General features: G+C 33.8%; 1 protein-coding gene across 2 annotated transcripts; it reads right to left on the bottom strand.

The window, feature by feature from the left end:
- Positions 1-126: 126 nt before the first annotated feature.
- On the bottom strand, positions 127-27,939 carry KLHL28 (kelch like family member 28). Of its 2 annotated transcripts, none has more exons than XM_060004633.1 (5): positions 27,733-27,939; positions 11,002-11,900; positions 8,281-8,724; positions 6,100-6,308; positions 127-4,967 (listed from the first exon to the last, which is right to left on the bottom strand). In XM_060004633.1, exons 2-5 carry the CDS (start codon positions 11,898-11,900, stop codon positions 4,804-4,806), a joined length of 1,716 nt encoding a protein of 571 aa, XP_059860616.1. In that variant the 5' UTR covers positions 27,733-27,939; the 3' UTR covers positions 127-4,803. The 2 variants fall into 2 exon arrangements, with proteins under 2 accessions (XP_059860616.1, XP_059860617.1); XM_060004634.1 differs by lacking the exon at positions 27,733-27,939 and adding an exon at positions 26,021-27,272.

Below are 27,939 nucleotides of genomic sequence, written 5' to 3'. Positions count from 1 at the left end.
AGGAGTGGCTATCCCAAATCCAATTCAACTTCTGTGGCCACTATCTACCTAAAAGAACCTAAGAGTTAAGCATGACAAAGTTAGCTTGGGTCAATTCACAACAATGGACACACACAAAGCCTTGTTTCTCAAATTTATTTTTAATATTTCACATTAAATGAAATTTAACCATACTCAGTACAGAGCATTACCACAATAGTACACACAAAGAACTTTAAAAATAAAAGACAAAAGAATACAACCTTCAACAAGTTAAATGCCACTTTACTATGTAAACAAAAATAAAACCCTGATGCTAAAAAGATACATATTCAGAGGTAAAATACATATACAAAAACATTTAAACATTAACATAATCCACAACTAGATCACATTCTTTGCAAGAGAGTACAGATATTAGTACTCTACATCTACAAAATTTCAAAATCCTGTTAAAATCAAAACCATCTCTGGTTTATGATACAGCACAATTCATAAGGCAAAAATATAGGCATTATCATCCAGTTCTTTAATTTCACTCGTTTTTAAGGCAAACTTGGAACTTTTTGCTTAGGATTTTAAAATAAATGGGACTTAACACATGATAACTTGACAAAATTAACAATAAATTATCTCTAGTTAAATATGTATAAAATAAAAAGATATGGATAACAATTTTTCTCTCTGCAGAGATGTAAACTGGATTTTTGACTCCATATTCACACCAGGAAGAAAACCTGTAAACCTGCAATATTTAAAATTTATTGTATTCCTCACTCTTCAAATGTGAATCAATACTGAGTCAATATACTGTAAGTGAAAATCTAATAAACATCCAGCCACAGAATAATTGTATCTAATTAAATCATGTCTAACTAAAGTGCTGTCTTACAAAGGAAAAAAAAAGGTTAAGAAGTAGAACTGGATGTTAACTTGACGTGTGACATCTTTATAAGTTATTAACTTTCAAACTACAGAGGTTATAGAGGTTATCACAAGTTTATTGAACTTTAAGCAGTGTATTTATTGTAGAATCTGATTTTCCTGAAAATGAGCACTTCGGTGACAATACCAGAAATCAAACACCAAAACTGAAAACAAACAGCATTATATTTACATATATTTCCTTCAATGTTAGCCAGAGCCTTGATAACATAATATTATTTTAAGTTTCTATAATTCTGTTTTTCTACTAGAAAATATATTATCCAATTTTAGGAAAGTTGGAGTTCTATAAATATTAGCTTTTAAATAATTCTCTTTCATGTCAATAAAACCTAATTGGACGCTAGAGGACACAAATGTTTATACATAAATTGGATCTCCAATCACTTTTCATGATGTCGGAAATAAGGAATTAGATTCACACTTTACCATAATAGTTATTTGGGTACAGGTCTCCCTTACTATATTTTACTCTTTGGGTGAAAAGACTATATCTTATTTATATTTCTAGCCCCCATAGCATCTAGCACAGTATCCCATATAGTAGACCCTCCATATTTGTCAAGTTATCAAAATAATTTTTCAAAACCTAATGCCAGGGCTTCCCTGGTGGCGCAGTGGTTGGGAGTCCGCCTGCCGATGCGGGGGGCGCGAGTTCGTGCCCCCGTTCGGAAGGATCCCGTGTGCAGCGGAGCGGCTGGGCCCGTGGGCCGTGGCCGCTGGGCCTGCGCGTCCGGAGCCTGTGCTCCGCAACGGGAGAGGCCACAGCAGTGAGAGGCCCGCGTACCGCGAAAAACAAAAACAAAAACCTAATGCCATTCTCCTATTACTTTGATACCACGTCCTAAAATGTAATATTCATTCATGTTTAAAACAGTATTATCAATAATATATGGAATTTATATAACTATCCTTTGGGTTACATTAAAAATCACTTGAGTTCTATTACTATATTTAACAAATATTAAATAGCCAAACATTTCTAACAGATTAAGTCTTCATAACATAATTATAGAAGGCAATTATCTTCTAAATGATTAAATTAATTTCTATTTCCCACTGTTACTTTTTTCCAAAATAGTTCTGGGCAATCTTAAATAGCTTTCTCCTCCTTGCCTGAGTATATAAAATTATTTCTAAAATCTTTAACCCTGGGAATTTATAATCAAACATTTCGAACCTTGTTAACACTAGAAATGTGGCGTTAAATTCACAATTTGTCAGCAAAGTATTCATGATGAAACTTCTCACAAGCTGAATGAGAAGGCTCTATTGTAAAGTTACCAGCTGTCAGGTCATAATACCTCTGGTTCTTATGCACAATTAAGTAGGTTTAGCAAACCTAAAATAAATATTTCTAAATTTGGGGGTTTTTTTTCTTTTCCTTTCACAGGGTTTCATAATTTGTTCTCTAGTATATTGCTCTTACTACTGCCCAAAATGTTTCATATTTAGTCTTCACTGAGATGAAATTTGGATTCTTCCAAAACAATGATCAACTTATGTCTTTGGTCTAATTTACCAAACGATTATATATTTTATACTAATTTGATAGTGGGGATGATATGTGAGGAAAACATTGTGAAAATAAAATGTATAGTATAGATCTGTTTACAATTAAAATAAATTTCTATAGTCTTTCAAATTCCCTTATCTTCTGGGGAGAGGGGCTTAAAAACAGTGTAATAGGATGTACTTAATAATTAACATTGTTAATGTTATCAAGAATAACAATTCTTTCTGATTGATATAAACAGAAAGAAAATTGAGATGGGGATTTAAAATTAAGTATGTGATGGAATCTATTTTAAATTGCTTTCTTTAAATAAAGTCTAGGCCAATCACAATAGTGCACCTTGTTTCTATTCAACAGATTTATTCAAATCAATTATAAAGTTATTGCTATATATCATTAAGTTATTCAAACAAGCAACATAGAAAATATTCAGACTGTCAATATTATTAGTAGCTCCTGTTGAGTTCTTAATTAGAAAGAGACTAAAAATCACTTGCAAGGTTTTATAATCTGTGCAAATATTTATAAAGCATGAAACTACTTATATGATTAAAGATGAGTTCACACAGTTTTGCAGTATATACTTAAGTCTACAACTGGCAGTTTATGGAAGAACAAGGAAAACTGAAAATTGCCTGGCTATAGTTTTCAAGATATAACATATATGCTAAGAAATGAACCTATGTTTTATAATTACAAATGGCTTCTTAACAATAGTTCTGAACATTATGGCACTTAAGAATGCAATATGAACTTTTTCTTAGGAAACAAATATAGTTTTGTAGAGACTATAAAGAGATAGTGGGAAGTTAAAAAAAAAGAAAAGAGAAAGAAAAAATCAAGGGAAGGAAAACAAAATGACTACAGTACCAAAAATACAAGTACCAACATCCTAATAAAATGCAAAGTAATGTATTCAAGATTAAGAGACATTTACTAAAACATGCAAAACAAAATGAATTAACCAGTTCTTTTAAATAAGCTGTCACCTGGGTAAAGCAAACAATTTTGCTTTAAAAGATCGTTTCTTTAGTCAAAGTGGAACTGAATTTAGAACCATTACTCAAGTAAACATCAAGTTCCAGTTTTCCTCAATAACTTTAAAATATTCAGTTACCTAAGAAATGTACAAAATAATGCTTAACTGCCTAGTGCTTTATATTTAATGCATATATTTCTGTTTTTAAGAAGGGCATATAACATCTAGCACAAGAAGAAAGAAGATAAAATGTATCTTTCTTTAAATCACTATTCAGGAACCATGAAAAGCATAACAGGCCATCTGAATGTTTTTTTGGATGTAAATATTAGTATAAACACTAACATTTTTAATAAGCACAAATGAACCAAGCTGGTAAAAATGAAAAATACTATCAAAACATGTCATGCATATCTCATATTTAACATCCAAAAGAACATTGGTATAGCCTTGTTACAGATCCTACAGTTAGCACCATTTTTATATCTGAATACTTTGAAAAAGCAAACAAAAGTCTTAAAAAAACTAAAATTATTGTAAGCATATATGAAAAAACTCAATGTGCACTAAGAGTGGTACTAAACATTTGTCGAATATTTACATCAACACTGGGAAGCCTGCTGGACTACTAAAAAAAAATTGAAACTGATATGCTTAACTCTTTCTATCCATGCTTAGCATACCATAGATGGGTAACTAAATTCATCCAGCATTAACCTGCCCATATAAAAAAGGCATACACAGTAAGTATCTGATTGCTTAAAATAGGACCCGAAATCATGACAGTAAATGCATTTATCTTGCAAACTTATTACATGCCCAGCCCTAAAGCCATTTAGCAGTAAGAATATCCAGGTGACTCAGTATGGCATGTAATTTACAACTCTTAAAAGTACCAGAAAAAAAAAAAAGCAGCCCTTTGTTTAAAATGTGAAGCATATGAATTTATATCCAACAGATAGTATCAGCACTCTGTCTAGTCACTCAGTATACTCCAGCATCTAAGTATCTCTCATCCCGGTAAAAAACGGTGCAGAACAAGGAGGGGGAAGAAAGCTAATTTTTTTTTAAAAAGCAGCAAGGTTTTCTCCACATGTACGCTTATGAACATAAAACTATTCTATCCCAGTATTAGGGAAAAAAAGTGCACAATTCAATTGGCAAGATCTTTCCTTTTTTTTTTTTTTTCTTGGATTATCGATTCACTGTATAATCAAGAGCAACCAAAGCTACTTGTCAGTTCAAAGTACCCAACAAAACTTTGAGTCTTCATGCCATTTCAAGTTAAAAAGGAAGCAATGTAGCTTTTGGGCTTCAGAAAACTGGGCATCCTTTCATGCAGCACAAGGTTCATCACTACGCTATTTCCACAAGTCCACACTTGTCAAAGTGCAGTTAATCCAAAATTGCAGCGACAGTATATCATGCCAGCTGAATCCAGCCATGTATCTGAGATAGGGTCATATTTCTGCACGGTATTCAGATAGGAAGACCCTGAGTGACCACCCACTACATAAAGGTAGTTATCAATTACTGCAGCACCAACTCCTAGGAAAGGTGGGTAAAAATAGGGGAAAAAAATATGTTAACCATGAAGCAGACTTCGCACTAAATTAAATTTGCATTTAAATGTTTTCTTAAAATACATTTCAATAACCTATTATTAATTATACAAGCAATATAGCAATATGTGCTTAGTGGAAAAAAATCCCTTAGTATATGTAAAAGAGCTGAAGTCTTCCTTCATCTCTCCTCAATCCTACTCTCCCTCTCTCCACCAGAGTTAAATATTAAGAATGTAGTATATATCTTCCCATATGCTTTCTTCTCCATTTATATTTATATTTTTCAAAATTCATTAATTTTTGTTTTCAAATGTGTTAAAATTTTAAATATATATAAACTAAATAATTTATGCTTAAAAATTTTACTTTATATATATATATAGTTCTAAAAAGAACAAGGCTACCCAAATATTTTACATTTTCATTGTTTTATGGTTTTCCTTCTCAATGGTACCACAGAAACTAATTCTAGTAAACAAGCCTTTCAATTTCCTTCGTATGTTTATTTTTCAGGAGTTTCTTTAATCATAAATGCAAGGAATACTCCTAAAGCATTTCCACCAGTAACTTAAAACGTTCCTTTTAAAATAATGTGATTTGAGTTTGGGTTTAAGGATAATTTCCTCAAAGGTGTATTTGTTTTTCTTTATGAAACCTGAAACCCAACTCTTTCTAGATCAACTATAACTATACCCCTTTAGGAGGAGAGAACATCTGAAAGTAATATACAGACTCCTGATGTACAATAAAAAACAAAATAGAACAACCCTAGGATCCTGGGTGTGTGTGCACGTGTGTGTGTAACATATAAAACAATTACATTTGTTACATGGACACAAAGAGCTTCTATAAGATACTTTCTATTATGAGCATTTCTCAAGATGTGTTGTAGAAGTTTAAAAAATAACAATATGCACATTGGCATATTAAAATCACAGTAAAAAAATCTATATAATTTTGTCTAATCAAGTTGTCAGTCAAGTTTATCACAAGAAAAGTTTTTTCTGGACAAGTAATAATACTCTTACTGTTATATCCCAAGAAACTACTATTTCAAGAACATCACTATAAAAAATATTGTCCTATATGTTTAGAAATTGGTATGTTATTATTACCTGTTCTGGGTTCTTTCATTGGTCTACACACAGTCCACTGATTTTGATGAGGGTCATATCTTTCAATGCTTGACAAATGTGAAACACCATTATGTCCACCCACCACAAAAATAAAGCCTAGCATGACACCCACACCAAAGTGAATCCTTTTATCTGCCATAGATGCAACCATCTCCCAGGAGTCCTTACTTGGATCATAACGCTCCACACTGCAAATATTCACAAAAGAAAGAATTAATTCACATATCCTTTGTGTCACTCTTCCTACTAAAGCAACTAAAACCCACCAGAGTTTTAAAAGTGCAAACGGACAGATATAAAACAAGAGTAGTTTGTCCCAAATGTTCAGATTTTGCTGATAAAATCACAGGGATAAAAGCTTACCTTGTAGACTGGTGCAATAATAGCCATACCCTACTCTATTATATTGTACAAGCAGCAAGGTGTATTAAAAGCATGGAGCATCTGAAGTCAGAAAATCTGGGTGCAAGTACTAATATTACATACTTAGACCTATCACTTTGGATTTGTTTCTCCTGGATAAGTCATTTCCTGTAAACATGGGAATAATATAACCTCAAGGATTCATGAATAAAGTCCAATGAGTATGCATGTGAAAGGACTCTGAAAATCACAAACTGAATATAGATGGTTCCTAAAGATACTAAGGATTTTCCACACAGCTAAGGAAAAGGGAAGATGAAGAGAAGGAAAGAAAAGGAATTTTTTTCTTATAGGTGAATTCATGGTGACTAACTGTAAAGCAAACACTACATACTTCATAACAAAAACCGGCTAATCATAATGATTATCGTAATGATTATAATAATCAGAGTAATTTATGAGAATTCACAGATTTAAATAAAGTCTGTATGCCAGAGAATTCTTGGCATTTCCAAGTTGCATTATGGAAATTCAAATCAAATCAGAATTTCCAAATAAGCTTTCCTGGAAAATCCCAGAAGGTCTTTAAGCCTACACTTTCCCTGAAGGGGTGCAAAGGCAAGTTGGTTGAGCTTGTTCTGGTCCTAACCTAACTTCTCAGGAAAGCCTAAAGCATTTGAGAGTAAGTTCAGAATAGGGACTAGACTAGACTAGAAGACTAAACTACAACTATTTCTGAAAGGACACCAGGATAAAAACCGTTAGAGCAAAATCACTAGACAAGAAAAATCCTGTGAAAAACTGTAACAAGAACTCAAACTTCAAAAGCATTATCTCAAAATTAAAGTACTTAACCTTTTATCTTAGAAATTTCTGTTAGCAGCTTTTCAAAAAATAGAAATGCATGTCTGGGTCCCAAATACTTTTCCTTCAACTAAAGGAACAATAAAAAGGGAGAAAAATTTAGCCTACACAGAAATAAAAATTTATAGATGAAATGCTGCTGTGTCATTACTTTCTCAGCCTGTTAACAAACCACCACATACTCTCTTTTATTAAAATGCTCACGATAAATAAAACACATACCACTATTAGAGATATAATACTATTAGAGATAAAATCTTTGGAAGATCGACTTTCAACAAAGGTTCAGAATTATGATTAATTTTCCATATAAGCACTTTATGCTTTTGTTTTTCTTATATATATATTTCTCCTTTATTCAGAGAATACTATAAAATACAGAAATCTCACATTTAAATTTCAGCACAGCTCAGATACATAATGATACATGTATGATTACAGAATAAGAATCCAGAACGGAATATTTAAATAAGGCTTAAAGTTTATGATGTGTTATAATATTGTGTAAGCATATAGAAATTACATTTTCCACTTTTTTATTCTACTAAACAACATAGTAACAGATCATCCATCCATACACACACATACAGACACACACATTTACACATACACACACCACCCCAAATCTAAAGTTATCTAACTTCATCTTATTTTCAGATTTCTGAATTCTAAAATCTAGTCCATTTATATTGAATGAATGAATGTAAAATTTAATAAAAGGGATTTGAGTTTTCGGTTTGTATTAAATCTCCATGTAAACCAATTACAATTATACTTGTGGAGCGGTTAAGTTTCCCAAATGTCTATCAATATTACTTTAAAAATTAAAAAGGGAAGTTCATTCATACACACAAATTGTTTAAAATCCAGAAATCATTGTTAATGATACTTTAAAAAATCTACAAGCATATACAACTTGATTAAGTTAAATACCTGTTCATGTGGGCAGGACCATACCCACCAATGGCATATATCATTCCATCCAACACAGCTGCGGCAAAACAACTTCTTGTTGTAGTCATTGGTGCCACAGGTTGCCACTTTCTTACTTTGGGAATATACTTCTCTACTGATTGTAAATAAGACTGTCCATCATAACCACCTAAAGCATAAAGTTCTCCTGCAAGTACCACTACTCCAAGGGTACTTCGGCTCTCATTCATTCTCTCAAGAGAAGTCCAGGTATTTGTATCAGGATTCCAGCATTCGACTGAATTTTCATGTTTTCTGATAGTGATGCCAGGACGCACGTTAGTTTCAATACCACCTATAACATACACTTTTTGGTCTAAAACGCATATTCCAAATTCATAGCGAGGAATGTTTAGGGGTGCCAAACCAATCCAAGAGTCATTCTGAGGAAAGTACATCTCCACACTAAAGAATAAGCAGAAAAAATTAAATTTAAAACATCAAAATGGCCCATAAACAATATCTGGCAAAACTGAAGATACACGTATGCTCTGATACAGCAATTTCATTCCTGTGTATCTACTCTACTGAATGCCTATTACAGCCAGTTTTGCAAAAGAACACAAATAGAGAAAGGTTTACAGCAGCTCAACACAGTCATCTATCAAAAGGAGAATGGATAAATAAGATGTGGTATACCCACCCCATGACAAAGCAATTCCATTCTTAGATATGCACCCAACAGAAATGCACACATATGTATATGTACAACAGTGTTCACAGTAGCATTATTTGTAATAGTTGAAAACCGGAAACAATCCAAATTTTTCATCAACCATAAAATGGATAAGTAAATTGTGCATATCATATAAGAAAATACTATACAGCAATGAAAATGAACAAACTACAACTACATGTAACAGCGATGAATCTTACACATATAATGTTGAGGGAAACAAGCCAAATTCAAAAGAATATATTCAGTATAGTTTCATTTCTATCAAGTTCAAAAACACTTCTAATCTCTAGATTAGAAATGAGGGTGGTGGTTACCTTTGGGGAGGACAGGGAGGGACCTTAAGGGTGGTTTCTGGGTGTTGTTCATGTTCTTTTCTTGAAATGGTTTGTAATGTTTGCTTTGTGATAATTCATTGAGCTGTACACTTGGAATTTGTGGACTTTTCTGTATATGTGAAACATTTCAATTAATTTTCAGTCATCATATTCATAGTAGAAAGAAAATGTTGTATTATGTCCATCTACTATAATACCATACGCCAACGAAACTAAATGAATTATTTCCTCATGCAATCTCAATTTCATAAACTTACTGCTCAATGATAAAACACATCTCTGAAGAATATACATGGTACCACTGCATTTACATAAAAATGTGTAAAACCTAACTATATACTGGGGCACATATAATATGTGGTAAAATTATAACAAAAAGCAAGAGAATAATACATTAAAAACTAAAAATACTGGTTACTTCTGGGGGAGAGAAGGAGATGGCATCAAGGAGGGGCACAAGGGAACTTTAAAGCTATTGTTAGCCCAATCTCAACAATACTAGTTTTAGACCACAATTAAAATGTACACTGAGACTTTTTAAAAGATAAAGGACATATCAATTGACATTGATAAAACATCAACAGTTTCCTCCTATTGGAGGAAAGAAATGCAATCTACCCAATGTTTCAAAATATTTTAGAATGTTAAATATTCTAATATTTATTCTAATATTTAGAATATTAAATATTAAAGAAATAAATTAAACATAAAAGTTTTCATAAAGCAATCCCATTTAAGGGAAAAGGAAGGTAACATCCAGCTATATTTTCAATGTATAAAAGTTATTTGTATAACACAACATTGTTAATCAACTATACTCCAATATAAAATAAAAATTAAACAAATAAACAAACAAACAAAAAAAGTTACTTGTAGAATGCTCTAAATCAATGATGGCCATGGGCCAAATTCAGCCCACCAGCTACTTTTGTAAGTACAGTTTTATTGGAACACAGCCATGCTCATTTGTTTATGTATTACCTATGGCTGCTCTTGCACTACAATGGCAGACTTGGGTAGTTACAACAGAGACCATATGACGGCGACAAAATTGAAAATATTTACTATTTGGCTCTTTATAGAAAAAGTCTGACAACTCCTACTCTAAATTATCAGAAAAGAAAGCACTTTTTACTACTGTTGTTAAAAAAATATTTACACTGAAGAAAATAAATTGCATGTAAAGTCCATGATTTATATCAATATCCTGTTTTTTTTATTTTTTTGGTGGTTACTCTGATTAACTGTATTCATTCAAACATATTCTTGTCCCAGTCTGCTCTCATCACAAATTCCTAGCTCTCCTCTTTAGCATTTTTTGATATAGCTAGCAATAATAAATCCCCTCTGACCTGGTCTGACTCATATAAAGAAAGATGTAAATGATTTCACAAAGGAAAAAAGGGCATGAAATGGAAGAAAAGTTCGTGAATAACCAGGATGGATAAAGTTTGTGCACTGGGAGGGAGGAGAGGTGTTTAAAATTGAGAGTGTTGTAGAGAATGGACGACAATGTGATTAAAATAATCAGGTAAGTGATTTAAAAAGAAAACAACAAAAAGAAGCAAATAAACAGGAAAATCAAACTATTTTAAAAATATAATAAATTAGCAAATTTTAAGAGTATAAAATCTATTAGCATCAATCCTTTAAAAGCCTTCTATTTACCTATCCAAACAGGCAAACAGTCCAGATTTTCCTCCTACTGCACAAAGTACTTTGGGAGCACAGCGAGGTCGTGTCATCAAGACTGTCTGATGAGACAGTCTGTGTTCAGGCATAAAGTGGTACTTCAGAGCTTCATTCAAAAGATGTTTACAAGTGCGATCGTCACGAATAAGATGATTTGCTTCATATAATCTAGTGAGAAACTTAACACTCAGCAATGGTAATCGTACACTGTTAAGTAGCTGTGCTAAGTATTTCTGGCGTTCTTGGACGTCATACTTGATCCAAGACTCAAGTGCATAAAAAACAGTCTCTTCAGTAGCTACATTCAAACAGTCATTGGAAACAATTTCATCCAAATCAGCATGCGTAAGCTCAAAAAACTCTTCAGTCTGGCAAACTGCCTCAAAATTCTGGCATATGTATTTAGTGGCTGCCAAATAAAGGTCATGACAACCATATGTCTCTGCAAAGCGAGAAATTCCAATACAATTACCAGGATCAAGTTGGCTTTCAAGAAATGCACAACATTCTTTCAGGACAAGTTTTATCTGGAGTAGGTTTGCTGCTGGAAGGAGAGATTCAACTGTGTCCTGTGAAATAAAAACAGTCCCTGTATAGGCATATTCCACAATGGCCTGGAGAGCAGTTTCATCAATGCACTGAAACTCAACCTCACTGTTCTCTTTTTCAGAAAGGTTTCCAGTAAACATAGCTTTGAAATATGGGCTGATGCTGGCAAGTACCACTTTGTGAGCATGGATTTTAACATCACCTACTCGAAGAATGATGTCACAGAGTTCGTGATGTTGACGAAGAAGATTCAAGCCCTGTAGAAGTTGTTCAGAATGTAAGTGGGTTAAGTTAGCAAGCATGTAGGTCGGGGATGTGTGGTCCATCTACAGAAAAACAAAAAGCATGAATAGTTATTTCAAAATAATCTTGCAAATGATTACTTTTACAGGTAGCACAAAATAACTGAGATTTGTTGTTTATCTGCATGTTTGTTGTTTTTTAAATACTAAATACTAGACAGAGGCTTTTAGAGTTAGAAGGGAAGTTAACAATCATTCAACTCCTTTATTATAGATATTAAGCACACTCCGTGCTTCTGGAAGATGAACAAGATTAAAAATAGAAAAGAAGAAAAGAGACTAGAAAGAAAAGAAGAAGAAAAAGTGAGAGGCAGTAAGGACTGGGGTAGGTTAAATAATTGTTCCCCCAAAAGACATCTGCATCCTAATCCCTGGAAACTTTGAATGGTACTTTTATGGCAAAAAAAAAAAAAAGACTGTGCAGATATGATTAAGGATTTTGAAATGGGAAGATTATCCTGGGTTATCTAGTTGGGCCCTAAGTGCAATCACACGTACCTTGTAAGAAGGCAGAAGGAGATTTGACACAGACAGAAGAAGAGAAGGTAATCTGACCACAGAGAAAGAGATTGGACTGATGCAGCCACAAACCAATTAACATTGGCAGCCACTAGAAGCTGGAAGAGGCAAGGAACACAGTCTTCCCTAGAACCTCCAGAGGGCACAGAGCCCTGCCAACACCTTAATTTCAGCCCAGTGATAATAATTTCAGACGTTTGGCCTCCATAACTGTGACAGAATAAAGTTCTGTTATTTTAAGCAACTGAGTTTGTGGTAATTTGTTATAGCAGCCATAAGAAATCAACACGTGGATACTTCAGAATGGCTCATAGCAGTTGCTTAGAATAGATGAAAGGAATATAAGACATCTACACAATATGAACTCTTTCCTGTCTCATTCATACCTCAAATACAAGTAATGGGGATAATTTTAAAAAGCAGAAAATTTGGTTCCTATTTTAAAAGTATTATCAAATAGACTTAAAAATTCTGAACATTATTAAATAAAATAAATCTTGGTAGGACTGGGAGAGTACAGCACTTCATTCCTATGCATTTTTAAGTGCAAATATACAAATATTAAAACTTTTATCTTCATTAAGAACATCATCATTTCACACTTGTTTCATTTGAATTTTATGTCCATTAACAAATTTTGTTAACATGACCACATTATAGCTGATATCACCAGCCTCCACTTCTGATCTCTCCAACTAATCTTGCACACATCTAACAGAATAATTCTCAATCAGGGTATCGACAAGTCTCAAGAAACTTGTTGGTCTTCCAGTAGGTACTTTATTCCAGAACAGAATATTGGTAAGAAAACAGCAACCAGAAGGTACATGTTTAGATCTGGGTCTGTTCTTTTTACTTACTATAGTGTTGACCTCTTAAACTTGTTTAACTTCTTGCAGCCTCAGTTTAATGGAAAAAGTTAACATCTAGACTGAAAAGAGAAAAATGAACAACAGGAAAGCAAGTAGATATAGCAAATAAGTGACAGGATTAAGAAAGTAGTCCTAGCTACTTTACATCATTAACTTTACCTTATCTTCATTTTCCTTATCTGTAAAGTGAGATCATAATAATACCTGAACTATATATATCTCACAAGGTTTTTGAGGATCAAATTAGATAATGCACAGGAACATATAACAAACTGTAAGAGTTATGAGTACAGGGTACTACGGTGAGGCAACAGAAATGTAACAGTATCAGCGAAGAACAGGGACCTTGGAAATATAATGAGTTTTAGTTCTAACTGGGTCATATACTATTATATGGAATTGGTACATTTCTTAATCTAAGTATTAATTTTTTCATCCATAAAATAAGAATACCTCCCACTTATCTCAGAAGGTTACATGAAAATTGTTCTGTAAAGTTTAAAGTTCCACACAACTTGAAGTGCTATGAATACAGCACTTAAGTCTCATTCTCTTCTCATGATCCCCACTTTCACTATTTCCCATTCTTTCCATAATGACCTTTCATTCCAATAAAGCTCATGTAATTACTACAGCTCTATATAAATATTTTCTTACATTTGCCAGATTTTGCCTATAAACTTTCTCCTCTCCCGTGTTCTTTTCATCCAATTCAAATTTTCAAAAGGCTGGTTCAAAATTAACTTCATCTGAAAGTCTATAAACATTTAAGTACTCAATTCCTTTACATGCAATTAATTTAATTATAAGTGCTGTTTTGTGAAACATACCCCTCTCAACTCTCATTTGTCTGATTCAACAAGAAGATGTTATTCAGGATGAAAAGTGAACAAACAGGAAAGGTGAATGATACAGAAAATAAGAGAAGGAAATGAAAAATGACACCTAGCTAAAACAATGAGATGAGAAAGGGAAATACAAGGCACACTGATTGGAAAGGAAGAAACAAAACTGTCTTTGTTGGCAGATGACATGACTGTCTAGGTAGAAAATCCAGAACAATTAAAAAAAAAAACAAACCCAAGACAGTGGAACTAATAGGCAATTATAGAAAGTTTGCAAGATACAAGGTTAATATACAAAAGTCAATCAATTTTCTATAAACCAGCAATGAACAAGTGGCATTTGAAATTTAAAACATATAACCATTTACATTAACACCTAAAAATTGAAATACTTAGATATAAATCTAACAAAATTAGGTACGAGATCTATATGAGGAAAATTATAAAACTCTAATAAAAGAAATCAAAGAACTAGCTAAATAAATGGAGAGATATTCCATGTTCATGGATAATATGACTCAACATTATCAAGATGTCAGTTCTTCCTGACTTGCACTTCAGATTCAATGCAATCCCAATCAAAATTCCAGCAAGTTATTTTGTGGATGTTGCAAACTGATTCTAAAGTTTTTATGGGGAGGCAAAAGACCCAGAATAGCCAACTCAATTTTGAAAAAGAAGAATAAAGTTGAACAACTGACACTACCCAAATTCAAGCATTATTATAAAGCTGTAGTAACCAAGATGGTGCGGTACTGGTGAAAGCACAGACAAACAGACCAATGGAACTGAACAGAGAGTCTAGGAACAGACCCGCATAAATACAGTCAACTGATCTTTAACAAAGCAGGAAAGGTAATACGATGGAGAAAAGATAGTCTTTTCAATAAATGGTGCTGGAATGTAAAGTAATAAATGAATCTAGACACAGACCTTACTTATATCCTTCACAAAAATTAACTCAAAATGGATCACAAACCTAAATGTAAAATGCAAAACCATAAAACACTTAGAAGATAACGCAGGAGTAAATTCTAGATGACCTTGGGTATGGCAATGATTTTTTTTAGATAAGACACCAAAGGTACAATCCACACAAGAAAGAATGATAAGTTGGATGTCTCTATAAAACAAAACAAAACAAAACAAAAAACCACAAAAAACAATGTCAAGAGAATGAGAAGACAAGCCACACACTGGGAGAAAATATCTGCAAAAAACCACAACTGATAAAGAACTGTTATTCAAAATAAACAAAGAAATTTTAAAATTAAACAAGAAAAGTAATAATCTGATTAAAAAATGGAATAAAGACCTTAACAGATATCTCATCAGAGAAGATACAGATGGTAACTAAGCAGATGAAAAGATGTTCAAGATCATGTGTCATGAGGGAACTGCATATTAAAACAACGACATACTACCACACACCTATTAGAATGGTCAAAACCCAGAATACTGAGAACACCAAATGCTGGACAGAATGTAGGGCAAAAGGAACTTTCATTCATGGCCGTGGGAATGCAAAATTGTACAGCCAGTTTGGAAGACACTTTGTTAGCTTCTTATAAAACTAAACATACTCTTACCATACAATCCTGCAATCGCCTTCCTTGGTATTTACCCAAATGAATTGAAAACTTATGTCCACACAAAAACCTGCACATGGATGTTTATTGCCGCTTTACTCTGAAGTGCCAACACTTGGAAGCAACCAATATGTCCTTCAGTAGATGAATGGATGAACTATGGTACAACAAGACCATGAAATATTATTCAGTGCTAAAAGAAATGAGCTGTCAAGCTATGAAAAGACATGGAAAAAATGTCTTATCAAGTAAAAGAAGCCAATCAGAAAAGGCTATATACTGCAAGATTCCAATTATATGACATTCTGGAAAAGGCAAAACTATGGAGACTGTAAAAATATCAATGGTTGCTAGGAGTTAAGGGGGACGGAGGATGAATAGGCAAAGCACCCAGGATCTTTAGGACAGTGAAATTACTCTATATGATATTATAATGGTAGATATGTATCATTATATATTTGTCCTAACCCACAGAATACAGAACACCAAAAGTGAACCTTATGGTAAATTATGGACTTTGGGTGATAATGACATGTCGATATAAGTTCATCAACTGTAACAAATGCACCACCGTGGTGGTGGACGTTGATAATGGGGGAAGGTACACATGTGTTGGGAAAGGGTGTAAATGGGAAACCTCTGTACCTTCCTCTTAATTTTGCTGTGAACCTAAAACTGCTCAAAAAAAATAGTCTTTTAAAAAAGTAAATTAAAAAAAAAGGAGACCTAGCTACCTTGTAAGTTCACATCTCTCCCAGACCAAACAATTATGTTCCAAGATATTTAAAAGAACCTGTGAATGAGATCCCTGAATCATTGCCAGTGCCACAAGACAGGAGACTATTTTCAAAACTAAGAGTGTAATTTCTACTAAAATTCTGGTAAGGTTAATGTTAATTTCAGATAACACTTTAAAACAAAGGATCAAAGGTTTGATAATGTGAATACTTAGAAGAGGATGTAGTGATCTCTAAGACTAGGATGCATGAGTTAACAAGAAGACGTGTCACAGATTAATCTTTTTTTTTTTCTGATGTATTTAGAAGACTTGCAGATCAGAAAAATATACAATGTTTAACTAGATACTTGTAAAGAATTTTATAATGCTTTTATGATTTTGAGAACAAAACCAAAAAATATAAGCTAGTTCAGTTAACTAAATTAGCAAGTGGTTGGACAACCACACCAGAGTATATACTACTTAATGAAATGAGGTCCACCTGGAGGGAGGTTTCTGATGGTATATCATAAGGCCTAGATGAAGAATACTGCAGGCAGGCTCTTCAGCTTTGCAGATGATATGAAGCTGCAGAGGACAGCAAATACATCAGCTAACAAAACATGGATCCCAAAAGACCTGACATCTAATAAGAAGAAATTTAAGAGGGATAAATGTTAAGATTCTATAGTGGATTCCAAAACAACTATACAAGTACAGAAAAAGAGAGAAAAGACTCATCTGTAGGATGTGTTTAAAGGGTTTAGGGATTTTAATTTTAGTAATACTTTAGCACACTAATCTTACGGAGGTTTAAGGTGCGTTAATAGAACTATAATATACAGAACTAGAGAGGAGACATTCCACTTGGCTCTGCAAATGTCAGACCACATCTGGAATACAGATTTGGAGTACCATCCTTTAAAAGGGATCTAAAAGTAAAAGGCCTGATGAAGAGAAGAAATTCAAGACATCTTATGGGTGTTGAGTCAAAAAAAAAAAAAAGGAAATCTGAGAGTTATGTGAAAAACCAAAGGGTGAAAGTTACTCAGTAATAATACAATAATATAGGATTGTTTTGAGGATTAAATGCATTTATGCATATAAAGTGCTTAGAATAGTGCTTATCACTTAGTAAGCTCATGATAAATATCTTATTATTAATAAGTTATCTTATTACTAGTGATTTTTTTTACGTTGTTTGCTTAAGAGGTATTTTGCTTTCTGTGTTGTACCATCTCTTACTACTGGGTAAGAAATCTACTTTGTACAAGGTACCATCTTTGTACAAGATGTCAGTGGACATCTTGGACCACACAAAGTATTGAAGAATTGTTGATTCTCAAATCAAGTTAATGAGTTATCGGTTAGATTAATTTTTAGTATAAATAGAAATCATACAGTAATAGATCTTTATACTAATTTTTGTATATCCAATTCAAGACTGGTAAATTACCATCAACATGATATAAAAGCATACTACAATACTGATTTGTAAATATACATACACACACATATATATGTACACATGCAACACATAAAAGAACATATGTTTGTGTATATATGACACATATCCAGATATGCAGGATGGTATAATTTTAAGAGGCTGGGCTCTGGAATCAGGTTCCTAGGGTTACAATATTGTTTGTACTATTTAATAGCTATGTGACCTTGGGAAAGTGGTCTTAAAGTCTCAGTTTTCTCATCTGTAAAGCACAGACAAAATAGTACACATAGCACTCAATAATCATTAGGTACTATTTATTATTATCATTATCTTCCTTAAGAAGACTCGGTTTTTGCCAGCTAAACCCATGTGACTCCCTTCCACACTCACCAAAAACGGAACAAAGCTTACTTACTGTCAAATGAATAAATACAAACAGGGCAAGGCCAAAACCTGACTAATTTGACCAGAAAAGATACAGCGAGCCACTTTTAAATTTAAACAGTTTATTACTTACAGACAGTGAAAGAAGACTAAGCTCCCTGGATCCTTGTCCCACATACTAAAAAGGACAACACAGAAACAAAAGGGGCTGTACGGCAGCAATACAAGTTGTGAAGAACCCAAACTACAGCAGCAGCAGTTTTATATTCTGGAGCTCTATTCTGTGGGGCAGCGGGACACGAAAGTCCCATACCTCATCACACCAGGGAGGCAGAGAAACTGTCTCACGGCAGACTCCCAGGGGTGACAGAGAGGTAGGTCAGAGATGGCCTTGCAGCAGCTCCTTAAAGACCATCCATCCTCTCATGTTCCAGGAGAATCGCAAGGTGTTCCAAGACCCAGATAAGCTTCAGTCCCACAGTCCAAGCTTTTGCCTATGTGGACACAATGTCACCAGAATGCCACGATGAAGCTATTCCCCTACACTTATACCCTCTGTAGTATTTTTCCTTTATCTCACTTTCCTATTACCCCCCAAAATAATAAAAATGATCAAAGGTTTAAAAACCACTCAAGAAGGATACTGGTAAAGATGACTTCATAAAAGAAAACCCATACATATTTCTATCATTGTACTGGATTCAAATGACATGATGTTTAATTCCTTTAAGAAGTATTGAGAATAAAGTTTAAGAGATTATACTCTTAACATGTAACCAAAACAATTTGAACTAAGAACTTTAAAAGGGCAAGGTAAATATAGGGAACTTAAAATGAATTACATTGGAGGTTTGCCATAACATCATTCTTAACATTTTAAATTTGACTCCTTTTCTCTCTCAAGAAATCTGACTTAAGAGAAATTAACAGAACTTTAAAAAGAGAGAGCTTTTAAACAATGGTTCTCCAAATACGATCCTTGCACCAACAGCATCAGCATCACCTAGGACCTGCTAGAAATGCAAATTCTAGAGCCCAACCACACATCTAAGGAATCAGAAACTAAGGAAGGGGCAGCAATCTGTGTTTTAAGAATGCATTAGTATTTTTATGCATGCTAATGTTTGAGAATCGGTTAAAATATTTCCAGCACAAGTGTAACTGCTTAAAAAGTATAGCAAATTATAACTGTTACTCTTTCAAAATTATGAATTACAACTGTGACTATACTTGGTTCTTAGTTATTTACCCGTAAATGGCTATAAAGATAACTCACAGAAGCAATAATTCCTAATCTTCAAAACCTAACCTTTGTCAGTTTTACACTGGCAGTTTCATTTATCTCAATAACAACCTTGTGCAGAATGAAGAACAAGTACCATAGAAAACAGGAAAGAACAGTGAGGAAAAGTGTGAATTTCAGGGCCAGAGAGATTAGTGGGTTCAAGTCAACATTTGACAACTTAGTAGCTGTAGACTTTGGGCAAATTACTTATTCTAAACGTGAACTTTCTCATCTGTAAAATTTGTTGTGGATTAAATAGAATGTTTGGTTTGGAGAAACAAATCAATGGTGAAAAATAGAAAATACAGAAATAGATAGTTTAATATATGCAAATTTAGTTTATGATAAAGGCAGCATCTCAAAATCAGTGAGGAAAAGAGGGACTTTTAAATAAACATGTTGGGATAACTGAGCCTCAGGAAAATAGATAAAATCAGATCCCTTCCACATATCTATGCCAGGATAAATTCCTTATGGATCAAAGGTATAAATGTAAAAAATGGAATCATACAAGTATTAGAATAAAATGGAGTGAATTCCTCTATAACTTGAGATTAGAGAACAGTTTCCTAACTATGGTACAAAACCCAGGGGCAATAAGTTAAAAAGTAGATCAAATCAATTACATTAAAAAACTTTGAATAGCTAAAAAAATCATAAGCAAAGAACAAAATATAAATGAGATTGAGAAAAAAATTACAATATATATAAAAGATGTATCAGCAATAAATAAAACATTCCTAAAATACTCTAGCCCTATAGAAAAATTAGGCTGAAGAAATGAACAGATGGTTAAAAAATACAAATGATTCTTAAGTATATGAAAAATCACTCAACTTCAGTTATAATCAAATGAATTAAAACTATATGGAGTTAACAATTCTCTCCTGACAATATACTCTTGGTGAGGCCATAAGAAAGAGGCACACTCATACATCCTTGTGGGAATGCTGAATGATACAGACCTCTGGAGATAAATTTGGTTAAGTTTAGCAAAATTACATTTGCATTTACCCTTTGATCCAACAATCCTACTTCTAAGAATTTATCCAAAAAATACACTGGCAAAAAATATATAAAGACAAATGCATAAGGTAATAATTGTAGGTGTATTTGTACAAGCTAAAGAATAATACCTTATGCTTTTGTACTTTCATATTTGAGAGACCAAGAGGCAACTGACCAAGAATTTTACAACTCTAATGCCCACCAACCAAAGAATGGCTGAAAAAAACTATGGCACATCCACACAATGGAGTACTATGCAGCCGTGAATAGAAATGAGGAATCTCTGCATATACAACTCTGCAGGATCTCCCTGATCCAAGCAAGGAAGAGAAATGTGTGTATAGTATGTCACTATTTATTTAAGAAAGGGGAGGTTACAAATATACATACCTACTTATTTTTTTTTAAAAAAAGGAAATATTACATGGTATATTTTTTAAAAGGTTACCTAACAGAGAAGGGAGAGAAAAGAGTGGGGAGGATAGAGACAGAAGCTACACATCTTTGAATATATCCCATTTATTGATTTGACTGTGGAATTAGGGAATTATTTTACACAATTATAAAGCAAAATTAAACCTTAAAAACACAAACCATAAGAAACTTGAAAATAAAAGGAAGCAAAGGAACCCAATGTTCATCTAGTTAGTAGCCTAACCATACCATTCCAAATAACCTTAAAACAGTAATTTGATAGTCCATCCCTAGTGGGGTATGCCCTAAAAATTTTTACACCACTTTCAGTAATCACATTGTTGGTGAATGTTATTTGTATTCTGAAACTGTTACTGTGTATTGCCACAATGCATAATTACATGACATTTCTAATTCTATCGTCCCTAGAGTCATTTGTGATCTGGGATTCTCAATATGGGAGAAGAGAAAGATGTAAGACTGAGACATTAAATATAAACCTTGTAGTCTGATTTTGAATTAAAAATATCAGAATATACAGAGAAACAACATTATATACACTAATACATATGTATATACATATGAAATATATGAGATATACAAATGTATAAAATGTACATTAAGAAAAAAATTGTATTTCCTAGCTCTACTGAAAAGGGCTAGAAATTACAACCAACCCAGTAGCAAAGAGCACTCCTCCTAGCACCAGATGTGGTCCCTAAATATTGTTTCCTTCCAAGGGAACAGAACTCCTTGGAAAAATGGCTGATTCCAGACCTGGGGCAGAAAATGTCACCATAAATTTGGAACCTTTACATACTAGGTATCAATAAAGCTATCAATGATGTCTAAGGTCATAAAAAACTTAGGAGCCAAACTGAATAGGCTTCTCACTAGTCAAAGAGATGGGACAAACTGATCATCAATTATAGTAACTGCAATTGATTAAAACACAGCAGACATGCTTAAATCCATGAGTTCATAATGATAATAAAATTACAATAATTAAAAAAAAGTGATCACCACTAGAGGATGCTAATGAATCAACTCATTATTTGAAACCTAGCAAATAAAGGGAAAGAATCAAGCATTTATCATGCCTTTCCTATAACAAATGTACCACTGGGTTACCAAATAGATGAGGATAAGTTTTTCTTTATAAAAGTACTCCAGTTATTAAAGAAGGAATGGTAGAGTATCACCATTTTACAATCTTAATGAATTAATAGAGGTAGGCATTGATTATGAAGGGCTGCTAATGTCACAAAAACAGAGACAACCAGACATCAGGGTCTTCTGATGGAAGATCATAATACCACCTATAAATACTTTTGCATACTCCGACTCACCACACACACACACACACACCCCAAAATCAAACATGTAGTCAACAGACTAGATCCAACTATTAATTTATAAGAAATAAAGAAAACAGAAAAAGCATGTTAAACTATAACAGAAGGATGCAATCAGCAAAAACATCCTGACTGTGAGAAATTTTATGGCATAAATAACGTAGACGGCTTCAACAAATAAACGGAAAGAAATAGGATGAAAATGAACCTACAGATTACTATAAACTTAAAAGACATTATACACCAAATACAACCTGTGATTCATACAGGTGCATGCACACACATATCATATACATACACACACATACACACAACATTTAGGAGACAACTGGGAATTTTGTACCCTGACTGTATTATTGATTATATTAACTAATCACTGTTATTTTATTCTTTGTTGTTGAACAGTAATACCATAGTTTTCTTTTTAAGAGTTTTTATCTTTTACAAATACATACTGAAATATCGGTAGATAAAATGATGTCAGGGACTGGCTTCAAATTAATATAGGATGAGGGATTGGATAAAAATGGATATGATGCCATGAGTTGATACCTGCTGAAGCTGGGTGACAGGTACATAAGGGTTCATTACATTATTCTACAATTGCATGTTTATGAGATTTTGTACAGGAAAAAAGAAACAAAGAAAAAACTATATGGCACTAAACTTCACATAAGACTTACAGATGAAGAACCTGAAGTTCAGAGAGTTTAGATGAATTAACAAGATAACACAATTAGTTAAGACGTTACTGGGACTACAATATTTTCTTAACCTTAGAACAATGTTCTTTACATATTACATTAAAAAAATTACAATGCTGATCAGGTTGACCTGCTTAAAATATTTACTGAACCAATTTATAATTGTTGCTATTCCTGATAAGATTAAATTATTCTATAAAGAGTATCTAGAATATCTTTGATTGCCATAATGTACCAGCTACTGTTCTAAGCTTTTTACATGTATTAACTCCGTTCATCCTCAGAGTGACACCATGAGATAGGCACCGTTATTATTATTATCCCCATATAACAGATGAAGAAATCTGAGGCACAGAGAAATTAAGCCTAAGGCAAGATTTAAACCTTTGCACTCTGTCTCCAGAGTTCTTAAATACTATGTTATACTGCCTCACTTATAAACTCGTAATTTCTTTTATTTTTTATTTTTTTGCGGTACGCGGGCCTCTCACTGTTGTGGCCTCTCCCGTTGCGGAGCACGGGCTCCGAACGCGCAGGCTCAGCGGCCATGGCTCACGGGCCCAGCCGCTCCGCGGCATGTGGGATCTTCCCGGACCGGGGCACGAACCCGTGTCCCTTGCATCGACAGGCCGACTCTCAACCACTGCGCCAACAGTGAAGCCCCAAAACTCATAATTTCTTAATCTTATTCAAGTTTTAACTCAAACAAGAAACTAGAAAGGTACAGAACAGAAACCCAAAAAGGACAGATCATATATATAAAATATACACACACACACACACACACACACACACTATGTCAATCAGATACAAGAATACATCAGAGCTTTAAAATGAAATAAAGAGAGGTCCATGGAACAATCATTCCCTTCTGTTATTTATATAATAGTAGGATTGATTCTTCTTTCCCCACATCCCTGCCATATTTTTTTGTTTTTAATTTTGGTACCATAAAACAAATACTTAGGAGTACTCTAAATCCAGGTAACTGGATTGATTAGTCAAAATTGAATAAATGGTATCCATTTGAAAAGTTTTAAAAAGGTAATAGCATTGTACTTCACTTCTAATCACATTCTTATTACATAAATATCCACAATATAAAGATAACATTAGATAAGTTTAAAATAAAATCAAACATTCCATAGTCTACAGCAGCTTCACAATTTTAGATTCTGAAATCAAGCTATTAAAGGTCAAGTTGTGAGTTAGTATACTTAATTGACACCTAAGCTACAAAACAGTGGTGCTGAAATCAGCTGGGAGGCAATTATCTGCTACAAAGAGAGCAAATAAATGGTCAAGAGAAATAAGAATTGTTTAAATTTCTTTCCCACAGTTCAATTTTCCTCACAGAAGAATTCAACTAATGATGGCATAATAATTTTGACAGTGAGCCTATGGAACAAGTTGGCATATTTTCCTTTTCTCTGAGATTGACTTTCATTATATCTAGAGAAACAAAAGTAAAATTAGAAGCCTGTTATAATACCAGTCATTATATCATAGACTACAAAATAACACAGAAGAAAGCAAGTCCCCAAAGCCACTACTACATCCACTAAAAGCTCTAAGTTACATAATTAAACCATCTACTGAAAAACTGGTTACAAAAAATGTGAAATCCTGTTAACAAACAGATTAGTGCTTAAAATGCAACCAAAAATTTTTTTTGTTTAAAAGTAGCATTTTGACTCAGAAATGCACAATGGATTTGGAGCATACACCTAAGTAAATGAAATATAACACTGATACACATCAAGAAAAACTGTTTAATCCTACATGTATAAAAATAAGCTCATAATTTCTTAACCTTATTAAAGTTGTGACTCAAACAAGAAACCAAAAGGGTTCAGAACATAAACCCAAAGACGAAGATTAAAATACATATAATCAAATAATACATAATAATAGATATGAGTGATTAATGATGGAAAAATCTAATTTTATCCTATAGTTTCAACACTCTCCCCCACCAAAAGTTTTCCAAAGCTCTAAGCAAACAGCTAAATTGACTCATTTGAGTAATTACTTTCTGATGCAAACACCCACAAAATGTGCCACAGTACAAATGTAGATGATGTAACCTCAAAAAATTGTTGTGAGGATTCAATGAGTTAATATTCATTAAGTACCCAGCAAAGTGTATGGCACACAGCAAACACTCAAATAATAGTGTAATTATAATTACTTGTTAATGTTAATAGCACCTTTCATTTCCATAGCAATTCTTCACAATAATTTCTTAAACTATACAAAATTCTTAACAGTTTACAGAATTCAAACTGGTTTCCAATATTCCTGGATGTCTGTAAAATCTGAGTAAGAACAAGGAAAACACTATAGTGGTTCATCCAACCAATTAATATTTTATTCTGACTGTGGAAATAAAGGATGCTTTTAGGGCAATTGCGTTTACCTTAACTTCAGCTCAAAAAATTAAGGTATGTATCAGAAACATTCCTTAATTTAACTAACTAATCCATTAATTTAAGTAAACTTTCTTGAACTTACTGAAATTATCTTGAAATTATTATTTTAACTTCTTTTATCTGAATTTGCTATTTTCAATGTATTCTTAATTACTCCCTTTCAACTTTCAGAGGTGTACTATTAATACACCTAATAGTGTATTCCACTGTTCTGGAATTTGATTTAAAAATTTTTATCCTACCTCTCTATATGGTTAAATATAAAAGACTTTTCTAGTCAGTACACAATTCCTAGAATTCAAGAATAAGATTTTTTAAAAATCTACTTCATAATAGAAATAAACAGAATATACATTAATTGGATGAGATTTATTTTCCACAAAAATAACTCTAAAAGATAGTAATATATGGGGTGCTGATAAGGTCCCATTTCCTGGTCCCATCCACCATGAAGACTAATGCATCTTCCAAGTCTTCATCAAGGAAATTAAAGGTAACATATAAAATAGACCGCAATCTGTAACATAGTGATCTACAGGGCCCTGAGAAAAGTGGTCAAAATGAAAACTCACCGTGCTTTGTTCCAAGGAAAAGGATATAACTAGTTGATTTAAGTATCCAAGCCCCTTGAAAAAGTATTCTTTATAGAGAGAAGGGGTAATTCTTAAGCTTCTACCATAATTTTGATGATGATATATAATTCAGGACTTTCCAAGTTCACTTTCTTTGTTCCACGATTACCACACAACTTCCCAAGTTCTTGCATACAGAAAAGAGTGCACTGGATTTTCAACCTGAAAATTCTGATTACTGGAAAGGGTTATCTTCTATTCCAACATAAACTGGCATTCTAATGTGTACATTCTGATGGGTACATCATTCTTTTAGTTAAGTCTGAATTGAGTTCCTGAAGTCTGAGCATACATGAGTAAAAGTATAAATTTGAACTTCTTACGCTGGAAATATGAGAACTAGACATTCCTTCTCATTGACAACTTCTAAAATCATCTCTTGGTTTTCACTCCCCTGCCCTTACCCTGCCTCTAAAATTAAAAAAAAAAATTTTTTTTCTTTTTAGTTAAACCAAATTTAGGCAGATTCATTTAAACACCAAAATGACTAATTAAAATCAAAGTAACAACCTAGAACTTAAACCAAAACAGAAGGATGCATGTTTACACAAGCCCCATTTACATTTACTCTACTCCCAAAAGAAAGGGGAAAAAGAAAAAAGAAACCTATAATAATCAAATTGTGCTTTAAGACAACACCCAGAAGTTATTTTTGAACTTCCATTATCCAGCAAAAATTATTTATAAAGTGGTTTGGTACGCTAAGACTTAAAAAAGTATTTAAGAGACATGTGGTACAGAACAGGGTAGGAACACTTGCATTTTAAGTGCATAAATTGTGGACTTCAAATGATAACAGACTTTTCTCACTGGGTCGTTCAAAAGCAACTGTATTATTCCTTCCCAAAAATATTTTCTTCCACACTCCAAAGAACTCAGCCTCACACCAGGCATTCCAGCTCTTCAATTGTTTCCGCTTAAGTTTAATTACAAGAAGGAAAAAATGCTCACCAAATTCACAGTTCGCCTAAAACAAAGAAACGTCTATTATCAACTCTAAATCTACAGGGCAGAATTCTCTTAGGACCGTGATGCCAAGAACTTCAACAGCAGCTGAAATTCTTTGCAGTCTCGGTTTCCAGGATACTGAAAGGCTGCAGAGACGCGGGAGGATCCTGCAGGGAGGCTGGGGCTGCGGAGGGAGCGGGAGAGGGGAAGGGGTGAGCCCCACAGAGGAACTGCATTAGACTTTGAGAACCTATGAGGAAAAGAAGGTTAGCTACAAGGAAAAACAGATTTATCTCCAGATCAAGTTCGTTTTCAAAGAGAACTTAAAGTGATGAGGATAAGGAAAAATGACAGAAAACCATTAACCCTCCAAAACCGGAGGGTAAGCGAAATAGGAAAAGGGGGTTGGGGGGGAGGGCGAGGAGAGTAAAGGCCTAAAACACCAGGATTTGAAAAAAAGTACGCGAGCTCTGAGCTTGGCCTTGAGCCGGATCTCCCGTCCGGGTAAGCGGACGGCAGGCGGAAAGGATCGCACTTAGGGCTGTAGATAGCAACGCGTTTACAACGGTTGAGCCCTGCACAAGAAGATGTCGCCTCTCTCCCTGCTTGCTCCCGTTCATTTCTTTACATCTTACTCCAGCACCAGCGGCACTCCAGCAGAACTCTGCCAAAGCCTGCGCCGCAGGACAGCAAAAGGAAAATACCTGAGTCCCAGGAATCACGCCCGCAGTAACAGGAGGAGGAGCCGTGGACAACGGGAACTCGGGCAAGATCCTCTTTTGCCTTTAGTCAAATCCCAGTTCTTACGGGTGGGGCGGGGAACTTCCGCCCTGAGCGAGGAGAGCGTCACTTCCCCTTAATGCCTTCTCTCTTCCTCGCCCTTCTCCGCTCCAGATTCGCTCATTACGTTC

This window comes from Delphinus delphis, chromosome 2 (genome assembly GCF_949987515.2).
Source record: "Delphinus delphis chromosome 2, mDelDel1.2, whole genome shotgun sequence".
In the NCBI taxonomy this organism is placed as follows: Eukaryota; Metazoa; Chordata; class Mammalia; order Artiodactyla; family Delphinidae; genus Delphinus; species Delphinus delphis.
Note: the sequence above shows the minus strand (reverse complement) of the source record. Positions and strands in the feature narration are given on the sequence as shown.

Bases quoted from the DNA above. Each gene is read 5' to 3' on its own strand.
- KLHL28 (XM_060004633.1), bottom strand. From the start codon at position 11,900: ATGGACCACACATCCCCGACCTACATGCTTGCTAACTTAACCCACTTA. The intron at 8,725-11,001 runs GTAAATAGAAGG...CTTATTCTTTAG, and splicing joins CTGTTTGCCTGTTTGGATAG to TGTGGAGATGTACTTTCCTC. The intron at 4,968-6,099 runs GTAATAATAACA...CACCTTTCCTAG, and splicing joins AATGAAAGAACCCAGAACAG to GAGTTGGTGCTGCAGTAATT.